This window comes from Carcharodon carcharias, chromosome 23 (assembly GCF_017639515.1).
Source record: "Carcharodon carcharias isolate sCarCar2 chromosome 23, sCarCar2.pri, whole genome shotgun sequence".
NCBI lineage: Eukaryota > Metazoa > Chordata > Chondrichthyes > Lamniformes > Lamnidae > Carcharodon > Carcharodon carcharias.
The window spans coordinates 42,787,042-42,799,940 of NC_054489.1; the positions used below are offsets into that span (position 1 = coordinate 42,787,042).

The 12,899-nt window shown below is 44.1% G+C and overlaps 1 protein-coding gene across 1 annotated transcript in view; it reads left to right on the forward strand.

Annotated features, from left to right (window-relative positions):
* Positions 1 to 12,899, forward strand: part of LOC121269256 (integrin beta-3-like) — a 103,393-nt gene that overhangs the window by 22,299 nt on the left and 68,195 nt on the right. Inside the window, exons 2-3 of the mRNA XM_041173816.1 lie at positions 4,278 to 4,360; positions 10,381 to 10,582. Coding sequence (XP_041029750.1) covers positions 4,278 to 4,360; positions 10,381 to 10,582 — 285 coding nt within the window. The remainder of the gene's footprint in view (positions 1 to 4,277; positions 4,361 to 10,380; positions 10,583 to 12,899) is intronic.

The window sequence follows — 12,899 nt, forward strand, 5'->3', positions numbered from 1 at the left end:
ACTATTAGGGTATAACAGGCTGATTTCCATACTGGAACCTCTTACGCATATGTCTTCAGCAGTATATGTCTTTAATTTAGCATCTGAATTTTCCAGATTTAATAGGTGGTCACCTCCATTCAGATATTTGAACGTATGTTCTGTTATAACTGTCGTGGATGCCCCTCTATCCACCTCCATTCGGATGGGTTTCTTGTTGACTTTCACTGTCACGTAGATTGGCTCTGTTTTACCCATTTTCAAGTTGCGTAGTGAGTCAATATCTGATTCTGTTTCTTCTGGTTCCTCTATAATGTTGGGTTTCGTGATTTCTACCTTTTTGCTTTAAGTTTTGTCTTAACTTGTCTTTACAATGTCGCAGAATGTGTCCGTTACAATGGCAGAAGAAACATTCAATTCTTTTAAATTGTGGTTCGTTTGCAGGCTGTCTGGTTCCGTTTTGGCTGCTATTATTGTAGGTTTTCTCTGTTAACCCATTGCTTTTTGCAGGCCGGTTAATGGTGGTTGTTTCCCACCTTTCCACGGAGCCCTGCGCTTCCATACCATTTCTAACTAGTGCTTCCCTCCCAACATGAAGAACTGTGTCATGTTGTGCTCCCTTGATTGCTTCTGAATTCCTGACTGTGCTTTCCATTGCAAGCCCCAACTCCAGCACCTTGTTGAAGTCTAAATTCGTTTCTGACAACAGCTGTTTTTGAATGGCATACTAATCGGCCTCTTAACATATCATTAATCAATGCCCCAAACTCTCAAAATGCCCTGCCAATTGTTTTAAGGCTGCCACATAGCAAGCGATTGTCTCTCCAGGGGTGCGACACCTCGAATTAAATTTAAAACGCTGCGTTGTTACCAAGGGTTTCAGTTGAAAGTGGCTTTTCACAAGATTTACCAACTCATTAAAGCTCTTGGAATCTGGAGCATTAGGTGCCGTTAGACTATGAATTAGGCCGTATGTTTTACTGCCACACATCAATAAGAGGATCGCTCACCTCTTCTCCTCTCTCGATATGTCGTTGGCCAAAAAAAACAAGAAAAAGCAAGGCATTTAACGTACTGTGACCAGTCATCGGTGGACTGATCAAATGGTTTGATACAGCCAAACTGTGGCATACTAGAGGGAGATAATGTTGAAGACTATGATGAAGGCTGTACTTGCAATCGCCTGCTGATTTGCTTCTGTTTAATTCCTGCGGCTGTCCTTGGTGTCGTCGATTGGTCTCATTTTGCCTCATCGTCAGTTGTTATGTTCCTTTTATCGGGTCGCTTTGTTCGGCGAACATGGTTGCACGCTGATCTACTGATGAGAGCATCGGTAATTAGGACGATGTAGACAAAGAGACTATTATAAAATGAAGCACATGCTTTTTATTCATATAAGTAACTGAGCACTAACACATGTGCTTCTCGAATCAAAACCCACTCTACTGCTACTGATTAACAAAGTAGCCTGCGCTACACAGCAATTGGGTAATACAATCACATGGTCAATCTGCTTACATTTTCTTAAAGGAGTATTGCACCTCAGATCACCACACTAGGTATGCGCAGGCTTCAGCGACGCTGGTTGCTGGTGATCTGCAGGAATGAAAGGCGGCATCTATAGACCCTGGGTCTAGCTAGGTGTCGACCAATGGTGGCTCACTGTTGCTCTTCAGCAGCAAGTGTGGGAGTCCTGAGGGTGCTGTTCTTCCCTCTGTGCAGCAAGGTGCCTCCATCACTCTCTTCTCCATTGTCTTCGCTCGAGACATACAGCTAGTTCACCTGATTCCATGCTCCTGATGTACTTCTGCAGGATGAAAGAAAGAGACATATGGATTAACTTGGGTATACTAAGAACCTGTCTTGGTTAAGTCTGAATGCCCCTTAATGCACCCCAGAGAGTGCTGGCCACTACTTGGATGGTCAGAGATTAGTGCGCTGCATGGCTGTCCAAAATCCCCACCCACTCCACCTGACTAATTGCCAGCAGTTTTGCTCATTGGGCTGCATGCTGTGCTCTCAGCTCAGGAACAGGCCTTCTCCTAACCCACACTGCAAGGCTGCACTGTTAGCTTGAACCATGGGGGAGACTGGTCCAAACTGGGATGATGACATTGCAAGGGGCTGTGAGCACCTCTACCAGTGACTGCTCCTTGGCCAAATTTAGCAAGGAGATTATACAATGTGCCCAGTTGTCCAACTGTTCTGCAGTCCACTACATGCTTATTAGTTTGCAGTCTGTGCCTGAGGGGTGAAAAAGCTCTGGAGCATTTTGTGGTACTTTCATACGTCTGTGTTGCCTGAGTGGGCAGATAAGCTAGGGGCCTGACTGCAAGCATGGCTTGTCAATGTGGCTCCGTCTGAACAGCCTTGGTTGTAAAGGAATTGTCACTTTAGTCAAGGTTTCTCTAATGCGTGACCACTTCCCTCCCCCACCCCCCATGTGCTTGTGCACTACCTTCAACTGCAGGGCAACCCTTGCCTCCCACCCCAACCCCCAAGTCACCTCAATGGCAGGACAGCCCTTGCCACCCAGCCCCCTGCCCAGCCAATCCATCTCAACCTAGAAGTCGAGTGCTGCACAGATAATGAGTGGAATTGGCAAAGTTGATCCAGGAAGCTTGTTCCACTTCAAGGTGGAATCCAAAGGGTGACAATTAAAAATGAGGGTGATGAGAGCAAAACTCTTTTTCATAAAGGCATTAAGAACAAATGACCAAGACAATCCATTGGAGAGAGCAGCATAAATGGATATAAGAGCCAACCGAATGTGTTCGGGGTGTTGGAAAAGATTAAGATGAGGTAGGAAGCCAATAAGGTGGGATTAATATTCGTCGAGAAGGGATATGCCGAATGAATAATAAAATAGAAACTAGTAGGAGGAGTAGGCCATTCGGCCCTTCAAGCCTGCACTGCCTTTCAATATGATCATGGCTGATCCTCTATCTCATCGCCATATTCCCGCTTTCTCTCCATGTCTTTTGATGCCCCTAATATCCAAAGGATTATCAATTTCTTTCTTGACTATACTCAGTGACCCGGCCTCCACAGCCTCCTGTGGTAGAGAATTCCACACACTCCACACTCTGAGTGAAGAAATTTTTCCCCATCTCAGTCCTAAACGGCCTGCCCTGTATCCTGAGACTGTGGCCCCTAGTTCTAGACTCCCCAACCAGGGGAAAAATCCTCCCTACATCCAGGCTGTCTAGCCCTGTTAGAATTTTATACATTTCAATCATATCCCCTCTTATTCTTCTAAACTGTAGTGAATACAGGCCCAATCAAACCAATCTCTCCTCATACATCAGTCCTGCCATCCCCAGTATCAGCCTAGTGAATCTTCGCTGCTCTCCCTCTATGGTAAATATATCCTTTCTTTGGTAGGGAGACCAAAACTGCACACAATACTCCAGGTGTGGCCTCATCAAGGCCTTCTATAACTGCAGTAAGACATCCCTACTTCTAAACAAAATCTTCTTGCAATGAAGGCCAACATCCCATTTGCCTTCCTAATTGTTTGCTGCACCTGCCTGTTTACTTTCATTGACTGGTGTACAAGGACACCCAGATCCCTTTATACATCCACATTTCCCAATATATCACCATTTAAATAATACTCTGCCTTTCTGTTTTTCACACCGAAGTGTATAACTTCACATTTATCCATGTCATGCTGCATCTGCCATGTGTTTACCCACACACACACAACTTGTCTAAAGCTCCCTGAAGCCTCCTTGTATCTTCTTCACAACTCTCAACCCTGCCCAATTTTATGTCATCAGCAAACTTGGAAATATTATGTTTGGTTCCCTCATCCAAATCATTCAAATATAATAGGATCCAATATTTGTTTCATCTTCACCCTTCCTGGGTCACCATTTACTTTGTTTCCATGGTTACAGCAGCATGAGATGTGCATGATGGAAGCTAAGCTCAGTATATAAATAGGCCATGAAGGGAAATACCCAGGCTGGGATTTTCCATTCCCCCCTCCTCCCCTGCAATGGACACAGTGAGCCATTCAAATCTCCATTGACTTTGGCGGGACCAAAAGATCCCGCTGGTGGGAGGGACTGGAAAATCCTGCCCCCTGTGCTTAAAGTCATTCATCAAACTCACCAGTCTCATGCTGGTTGGATCTATACCAGTTTCCATCCAGGATTTTCCAAGTTGATACTTGATATTTCAGGCCTTGTTTGGGAGTTGGGTACCTTTTTATTCCTAAAATATGATCAAAATGAGGAATTTATATATGTATGTTTGCAGTTTGTTGAAAATTTATTTTGTTTTTTTCTCAGGTAATAAGTGTCAATTGCGAGGAGCAGCAACATGTGCAGAGTGTCTGCAAATAGATCCATCCTGTGCCTGGTGCTCCCAAAAGGTAAAAGGGATGAACTGCATCACCATTGCCACTATCAGCATCCTTCGGGTTACCATTGAGCAGAAAGTTAACTGGACTAGCCACATAAATACTGTGGTTACAAGAGCAGGTCAGAGGCTAGGAATCCTGTGGCGAGTAACTCACTTCCTGACACCCCAAAGCCTGTCCATCGTCTTCAAGGCACAAAGAGTGTGATGGAATACTCTCCATTTGCCTGGATGAGTGCAGTTCCAATAACATTCAAGAAGCTTGACACCATCCAGGACAAAACAACCTTCTTGATTGGCACCCCTTCCACAAACTCCCTCACTCCCTACACCACCAACGCACAGTGGCAGCAGTGTGTACCATCTACAAGATGCACTGCAGCAACTCACCAATGCTCCTTAGCACCTTCCAAACCTATGATCTCTATCACCTAGAAGGACAAGGGCAGCAGATGCATGGGAACACCGCCACCTGGAAGTTCCCCTCCGAGTCACTCACCATCCTGACTTGGAAATAAATCACCATTCCTTCACTGTCACTGTGTCAAAATCCTAGGACTCCCTCCCTAACAGCACTGTGGGTGTACCTATTCCACATGGACTGTAGTGGTTCAAGAAGGCAGCTCACCACCTTCTCGAGGACAATTAGGGATGGGCAACAAACACTGGCTTGGCCAGCAATGCTCACATCTCATGAAAGTGTGAAAAAAATGGAAGTGATACTATCTTTAGATTTTAGTAGCTCTGCGTTGTTTCATTCTTAATTGGGTTGGGTGGTCCACTGTCACTGAAGACATTAAAAATTGTCTTACTAAATGCACCTGATTAATTCATTGTCAGAATGTTCAAGTGAATGACTGCTCTACACCCTGTAAAAGTCAGAAAACACTCAGATTTATTGGGTTGATCTTAGACTCATGTGGTGTGTTGATATACTGAATTCCTTCAAACAAGCACTGAATGTTTCTGACTGGGGAAGAGATCGCCTCACACAAGAGTTGATAGTTTGTAACATTGATTAGGGGCATGTCGGGGGAGGGGGTGCCTCCTGAACTAGTTTTGATTATCGAAAGAGGTTAGAGATGAATTTTCTATATTGTCTTCCCCCAAATGGCCTGAGATTTTGTCTACTTTCCCACCTCTCTCATGGCTTCAAAAGGTCATAAAATCATTAAGACAGAGAAGGAAGCCCATTGAGTCCATGCCGACTCATTGTAGAGCAATCTAAATCTAATCAGTCTCACTTCCCTGTTTTTTCCCTGTAACACTGCAGCTTCAGTTCGCTCAAGTGTCCATCAAATATGTCCTTTTGAAATCATTGATCACCTGTGCTTCCCACCACCTCATAGACAGCGAGTTCCAGATCGTTGTCACTCACTGCGTAAAAAAAAAAATTAACTCACACCTTTGTGCTGCAGTGGAATCTGAGCCATTGGCCATCAGACACTGCATCATGGGTGAACCATTGGCCAACCTGCCAGTGTGGCATATGGACATGATCAGGGAGCAAGGAGGAATTCAGCTCTTATTTGGCAGAAGGCTTTACACAGAGATTGGAGCCCATTCTTTCTAGCCTGGAAGTGGTGGCTGGCAAGTGGGGAGTCTACATATCATGATGCACAAGATATCATATCTGTACATGACAGGCTTAATATGGGCTAATAGGCATTTTCCTGCTTGTCATTTTCTGTAATCTCATAATTGCATGACTGTCTCATTTGCTGGGAGGTCCATTCATCAGAATATACCCAGGGATTTGTATAGAAAGTGAGAAAATGGCCAACAAGTGACCAAAGTTGTTTAGTGTGGATAAAGGCACATGGATGAGATTTCGGAAAGTTGAATAAGCAGTGAGAAGGTAATGCTTGTCTGCAAAACACTGCACAGGAGCAGAGTCTGGGGATACCAGTGGAATAGCCAATGGAACCACTGACAGTAGCGAAGAGAGCGTTAAACCCAGGGATGTGACATGGAGTTTGGACAGACTCTTGTTAATCTGGCCCATCAAGAATACTTTGTATTATTCCAGTCACCTTGGGATGGGGACAGTGAAGAGCAACTGTGCTGTGAGGGGAGCTAGAGAAACTAGAATTGTTCACAGATGGAAAGAGAATATTCAGTTGATCTCACTGCAAACTAGTCAAATTTGCATATGATATGGGATCCTGCAACTGATGAGTTAAGAAGGGCCTTGAAATTAGAATCATGGTCGATTTAGTTTAATATTGAAACAGTAAGATCAGAATGTTCAGGGTATTTTCTTGGCTCAGCATTGTGAAAAATCCTATTTCAGAATTAAATTCATTACCATTTCAAGCAGCTTATCTCAAGTTGCCAATAAACCAGACCATTATGGCCCTGCATTAATTGTATATCTTAGTGTGATGAAAGGACAATGTTTAACGCCTTGATCCACCTAAAAGAGGTATTAACAATGACTGATAAATTGCCTCAGATTATTTTAATTACTGGACAGCAGAGAATTTCACAGGCTGGAATGATTTCCAAAAGTTACATTCACTTTTGGTATTTTGCCCGTTTAAATAACCTGAACACTCACTCCCTCCAGCACACGTACATCAGATTTGCATTGTGTACTATCTGCAGGGCACAGTGCATCAACACAACAAGGTACCCTCACCAGAGCTCCCAAATGTGTAACTTCCATCATGTGGAAGGACAAAGGCAGCAAGTGCATGGGAAGACCAACACCTCCCCAAGTTTCTGTCTGAATTATACACTATCCTAATTTGGAGACAGTTTCTCGAAGTTGCAATTAAAGACTGCTCCTTCTGCTCCCCTCATTTACTCACAGAAGACAATGTGTCAGACATTGCTTAAGATATCTTATCTTAGTGTTCAGTTTTCTTTAGGCTGATGATTCAGCAGTATTTTCTGAAGCAATAGAAACATCAGTTTAACCACATTTGTCTTTCTCAGACTTCAGTTTCCTGCATTCCAAACCATTATTTGCTGTAGTGCAAATGCAGAGCTAACCACTTTGTGCAGCTTCTAATGCCAGTCTACCCATAAACTAGGCACATGTTGCATGCCCATGGATATTTAATTCTGTGGCAAGTAACATTTGCACCACACAAAATATCAGACAATAACCATCTCCAACAAGAGAGTGCTAAGCCACTTCTCCTTGATATTCAATGGCATTAGCATCACCAAATCCAATATCATTAACCTTCTTGGGGAGGGGTCAGCACTGGCCACACATCTAACTGTATCAGTCACACAAATGCTGTGACATGGGAGTGTGTCAGAGGATGTGTATTCCACAATGAAAGATGCATTTCCTGATTTCCCAAAGCCTCTCCACACTCAGCATCACATAAGTCAGGAGTGTGATGGAATACTTTCCACTTGCCTGGATGAGGGCAACTCCAACAACACTCAAGAAGCTCAAACCATCTAGGGCAAAGCAGCCCATTTGATTGGCACTTCACCCATGATCCTGAAACATCCGTTCACTCCACCAGCAGTGCATCATGGCTGCTATGTGCACTTTTAAAGGATGCACACCCAGCGGAAAATTTAAGGGGCATTTTGGCATGGAGGCAGGCCTGTGGGCGTGGATGGAATGGGTTGTTGCTGAAGCAGTGAGTGTGGGCAGGTGCCACCAAAGCTTTTTGGGCTGCCAGAGAGAGAGAGAGAATAGTGCACGTGTATGTGCCATATGTGTGTGGAGCTCAAATGTTAGAAATACACGAAAAATGGCGTACTGACCTTGGACAACCCTGGACATGGGACAATCCCATAAAATACTGGATGGTTGACCTCCACATGCGCTGCATCAACTCAACAAGGCATCCTCGACAACTGCCCCCATATGTGTTGGGCCAGACATTCGTTTGCTGGTGGGGTCAAGAACGAGCGTAGTCATGAAGGCAGCACTAGATCCCACCCCCTCCAGAAAGCAATGCAATTTCTTTTGATGGGAGGGTGGCGATTGGAACCTGCCATGATACCAAGTCCTTGTTGAGCTAGTTGTGGAGCTGTTAAAAGGCCTCACTGGGCCAGTTTTGGATTTTAATTCAGCAGGCACAGGGAACATGCAGTGTTTGGGACACATGAGGGTAAATCTGGCATGCACCCAGCAGGAAGCTATCAGGGCTGATGGAAGCACTGGTTAACTTAGTTAGAATATGGACAATCACTCTCAGCTGCTCAGCCAGTATACAAAGTTACCATCCCTGGTGCCGAGTGTTTTTTATTTCCCAGCAGTGAGAGGGGTGTCAGCCTGCTGGGCAGCAGGTGTTAGCTGAGTAAGTCCTGTGGAATAAACGACTGGCAGCTCAGTGACTGGAGATGGAAACAGGCTGCACTGACATCGCGCAGCGTAGCAATGAGGAGCCTCGGTAGTGTCATCCTCCTGCAGGTCCAGAGCTAGCCAGAGGAGCACAGCAAAGGACGGCAAGGAGAAGAAGATGCCGCCCAAGATATTGGGTAAACCGCCCAAGAGTCAGCTACCTTCAAATCTCAGAACGCCAGGGGCTCTGCCTATCCAGATAGTCTTGCCATAATTTCTACCTAGAAGGACAAAGGCAGCAGACATATGGAAACACCACCACCTGCAAGATTCCCTCCAAGTCACACACCACCCTGACTTAGAAATACATCGCCGTACCTTCTCTGTCACTGGGTCAAAATCCTGGAAGTCCCTCCCTAACAGCACTGTGGGTGTACCTACACCACATGGGCTGCAGCGGTTCAATGTAGTGGCTCAACATCACATTCTCAAGCGATATTTAGGCATGGGCAACAAATTCTAGGCTTGTCCACGATGTCCACACTGTGCAAATTAAATTTTAAAAATTAGCAGAGCTAATGCATATGTCCTGTAATTGTGTAAAGGTTTATTAATGCCCAGGCAAAAAAACGAATGCTTCACAACAAATGAGGGAGTCACATTTTGAGGAAATTTAGACAGGTTATACCTTTCGGAGATGGTTACTTAGCCCAGTTGAAGGTTAGGAGAGTATAAATTTACCTCAGTATTTCAAGCAGATTCAATAGGCAGATTGCAAAGCAATACATTTAATAACATTTCCTTTTTATTGCCCAATGAATAGGAGAGATGTTGATAGTTATTGAAACAGAGCCTGATCTGGTTTTAAGAATTACATATTTAAGAAATGTTCACCACACTGCTGAATAAACAGCCTGGTGCAGCCATAACCATTCCTATTCCAACTTCTGTTCCTGATCCTGTCGGTCTACCAAGGTTCAGGACAAGTTTAAATACTTTAAAAGGCACATTACTGTATCAATATAGCACAACTAGGTCCCCACTGGAGGGGAGCAGGGATCGGATGATACAGCATTGTACACCTGCCACACATGTGGCTGTACCAAAAGATGATGCCTGATGGTTACTGGGCCTCCTTATAAGACAGCTAACGTAAAGCACTTTAAAGACAATTCTGGGAAATTGCAAACCACGACCCTGAAGATTCCCTATGAACCTCACAACCCCTTCCATCAACTGTTATGTTAATTCAGCTGAGTGATGATGGTTTCCCATTGGAAAGAGGTATTAATGATAGTTCCCAATCTAAAGGATTATTCATGTTCTGTCATTCTAAAGGGGGTACCAGTAATGGTGCCCAGTCTTAAGGGGTATTCAGCATGCTTACCAGTTTACAAAGGGGTATTATGATGGTCCCCATGCTAAAGGGGTATTGAGAGTGCCTGTCATTCTCCTAAAGGGGCACAAATGATAGTCCCATATTTTGTAGGTGTATTAATGAGTGTGCCCACTCTATAAAGTGGTATTTGTAGTGATGACTTTTCGCTGTAACGATATTAATAATGAAGCCCATGCTAAACAGGTATTGAGAGCAATGTCCACTTTAAGAGGTTTGAGAAACCTAATGATCATCAAGTTACTTACATCTCAGAACCACACTACAGGGTCTGTAATTTCAGCTGTTATTCACAAATGTTGTTTTTAGTGTACATCACTTTGCAGAGCGGCTGCTACAAGTTTACATTAAAAAAGGATTGTTTTGTGATTTGTTTCAGGACTTTGGTGGAAGCAGCTCTCCAAGGTGTGACCTAAAAGAGAATTTAATTCAAAAAGGTTGCCAAGAGAATTCGACCGAGTTTCCTCAGGGCTCCATCAAAATTGAGAAGAATTTGCCCCTCAGCGAGAAAGGGTTGAGCGACAAACCAGAGGAGACTGTGCAATTCACTCCTCAAAAGATCACCATCAACATGCGTCGAGGTATGGAACACACAAGGTGCTATGCCCCTAGTTTCATGGGCCACTAGTCTTACCTCTCCCCACTGGGGGGACCTGTTTCCCATCCCTTCCCTACCCCGTGCCTGCCCCCAGCTTTCCACCTCCAGTGTGATCCAGCAAGTGACCACAGAACCCCCCCCCCTTAGCATCTAGGAAACTGGAGGTTGCTACACTTCTAAGGTAATCACCATTGTGACTGATTTTGCTATTGGTAAATCCACCTTTGTCTTCCTGTATAAAATGGCAGCCACGATCTTTGATTCTCCCCTGAGCAACAGCAATGCAGACCAATGCAGATGGGAATTCCTCTCAGTAGTGAGGTGACGTTTCACTGTCTGGAGAGAAAAGAGAGAGAGCTTGTACTGATTCTGTACCTTTCAGTACCTCAGAATGTTCCAACGCATAAAACAGCCGATGAAGTGTAGATATCAGCAAAATGTAGGAAATGCAGCAGCCAATTTGCACTCGGCAAGATCCCGCAATCAACAATAAGCTATACAAATAAGGGCATAGAGTACAAAAGCAAGGAAGCTATGGTAAGCCCCAGTATAAGACGCTGGTTCAGCCTCAACTAGAGAATTGCGTCGAGTTCTGGCACCACACCTTAGGAAGGATGGGAAGGCGTTAGGCAGAGTGCAGAAAAGATTCACAAGAATGGTTTCAGTTACGAGGACAGATTAGAGAAACTGGGGCTCCTCTCCTTGGACAAGAAAGGATTAAGAGTAGATTTGTTCGAGAAGCTCAAATTCATGAGGGCTCTGTGCAGAGTACTTCGGGAGAAACTATCCCCATTGGTGGGAAGATTGAGAACCAGAGGGCACAGATTTAAGGTTATGATTAAAGTAAATAATGGAAACATGAGAAACAATTTAATACAGATAGTGGTTAGGATCTGGAATACACTGCCTAAGAGTGTGGTGGAGGCAGAACCAACCGAGGTATTCAAGAGAGAATTGGATCAATCGGATCATTATCCGCAGAAAGAAAATTTGGAGGACTATGGGATAAACACAGAGGAATGGCACTCAGAGTTGCCTCTTTCTGTGAACACAAGATCACAAGAATTAGGAGCAGGAGTAGGCCATTCAGCTCCTCAAGCCTGCTCTGCTATTCAATAAGATCACGTCCAATTAGACTTTGGCCTCAATTCCACTCCAAGTGCTACACAGATACGAGGATGAGATTGACTTCAAACGATGAAAATTCAAAATAGATAATGGCGGATACCCAGAGCAAATCAGGCAGCATCTACAAGCACGGAAGACAAAGTAATACTTCAAATACAACTGTTCATAAGAATGAAAAGCAGGAAAATAAGTGTTTTGGAACAAAGCAAAGATGGAGAGAAAACAAAACACCAGATCCAATCAAGGAGAGCAAGTTAATGAGTTGACTGTTACTGAGCAGTTTGTAGGTCAATGAACAACTGGAGTAGACTGGTAGACATGCTCATGCATAAAGCATAGTCTGTTTACTCTCCTAGCATAACAAATATGTGCAGGAGTAGGCCATTCAGCCCCTTGAGCCTGATCTGCCATGCAATAAGATCATGACTGATCGAATTGTAGCTTAACTCCTTTCCTGCCTGTCCCTGATAGTCCTTGATTCTTTCTAACTCAGCCTTGAATATATTCAATCACCTGCAGCCCCCACTGTTCTCTGTTGATGAGAATCCCACAGACTAATGATCTTCTGAGAGAAAAATTTCTCCTCACTTCAGTCTTAAATGGGGGGCCCCTACTTTTTAAATGGTGTCCTCTAGTTCTAGACTCCCCCACAAGGTGGAACACCCTCTTAGCATCTATCCTGTCAGAATCTTACATATTTCAATAAGATCACCTCTCATTCTTCTAAACTTCCTTGAGTATTGGCCCACCCTGCTCAACCTTTCCTCAGATCATCCATGAATCAGCCTAGTGAACATTCTCTGAACTGCTTCCACTGTAAGAATACTCCTCTTTACATAAGGAGACCAAAACTGTACACATTACTCTGGCTATGGTCTCACCAATGCCCCGTACAAGTTGTAGCAAGACTTCCCTACTTTTATACTCAACCCCCCTTGCAATAAAGGGTGACATTCATTTGCCTTCTAACTTTTGCATGCTGACATTTTTGTGATTCATGTTGAAGAATACCCGATCCCTCTGTACTGCGGCATTCTGCAGTCTCTCTCCATTTAAATAATATTCTGCTTTCCTATTCTTCCTGTCAAAATGAACAACCCTTCATTTTCCCACATTATACTCCATCTGCCAGAGTTTTGCTTGCTCACTTAACCTGTCTATATCCTTTTGCA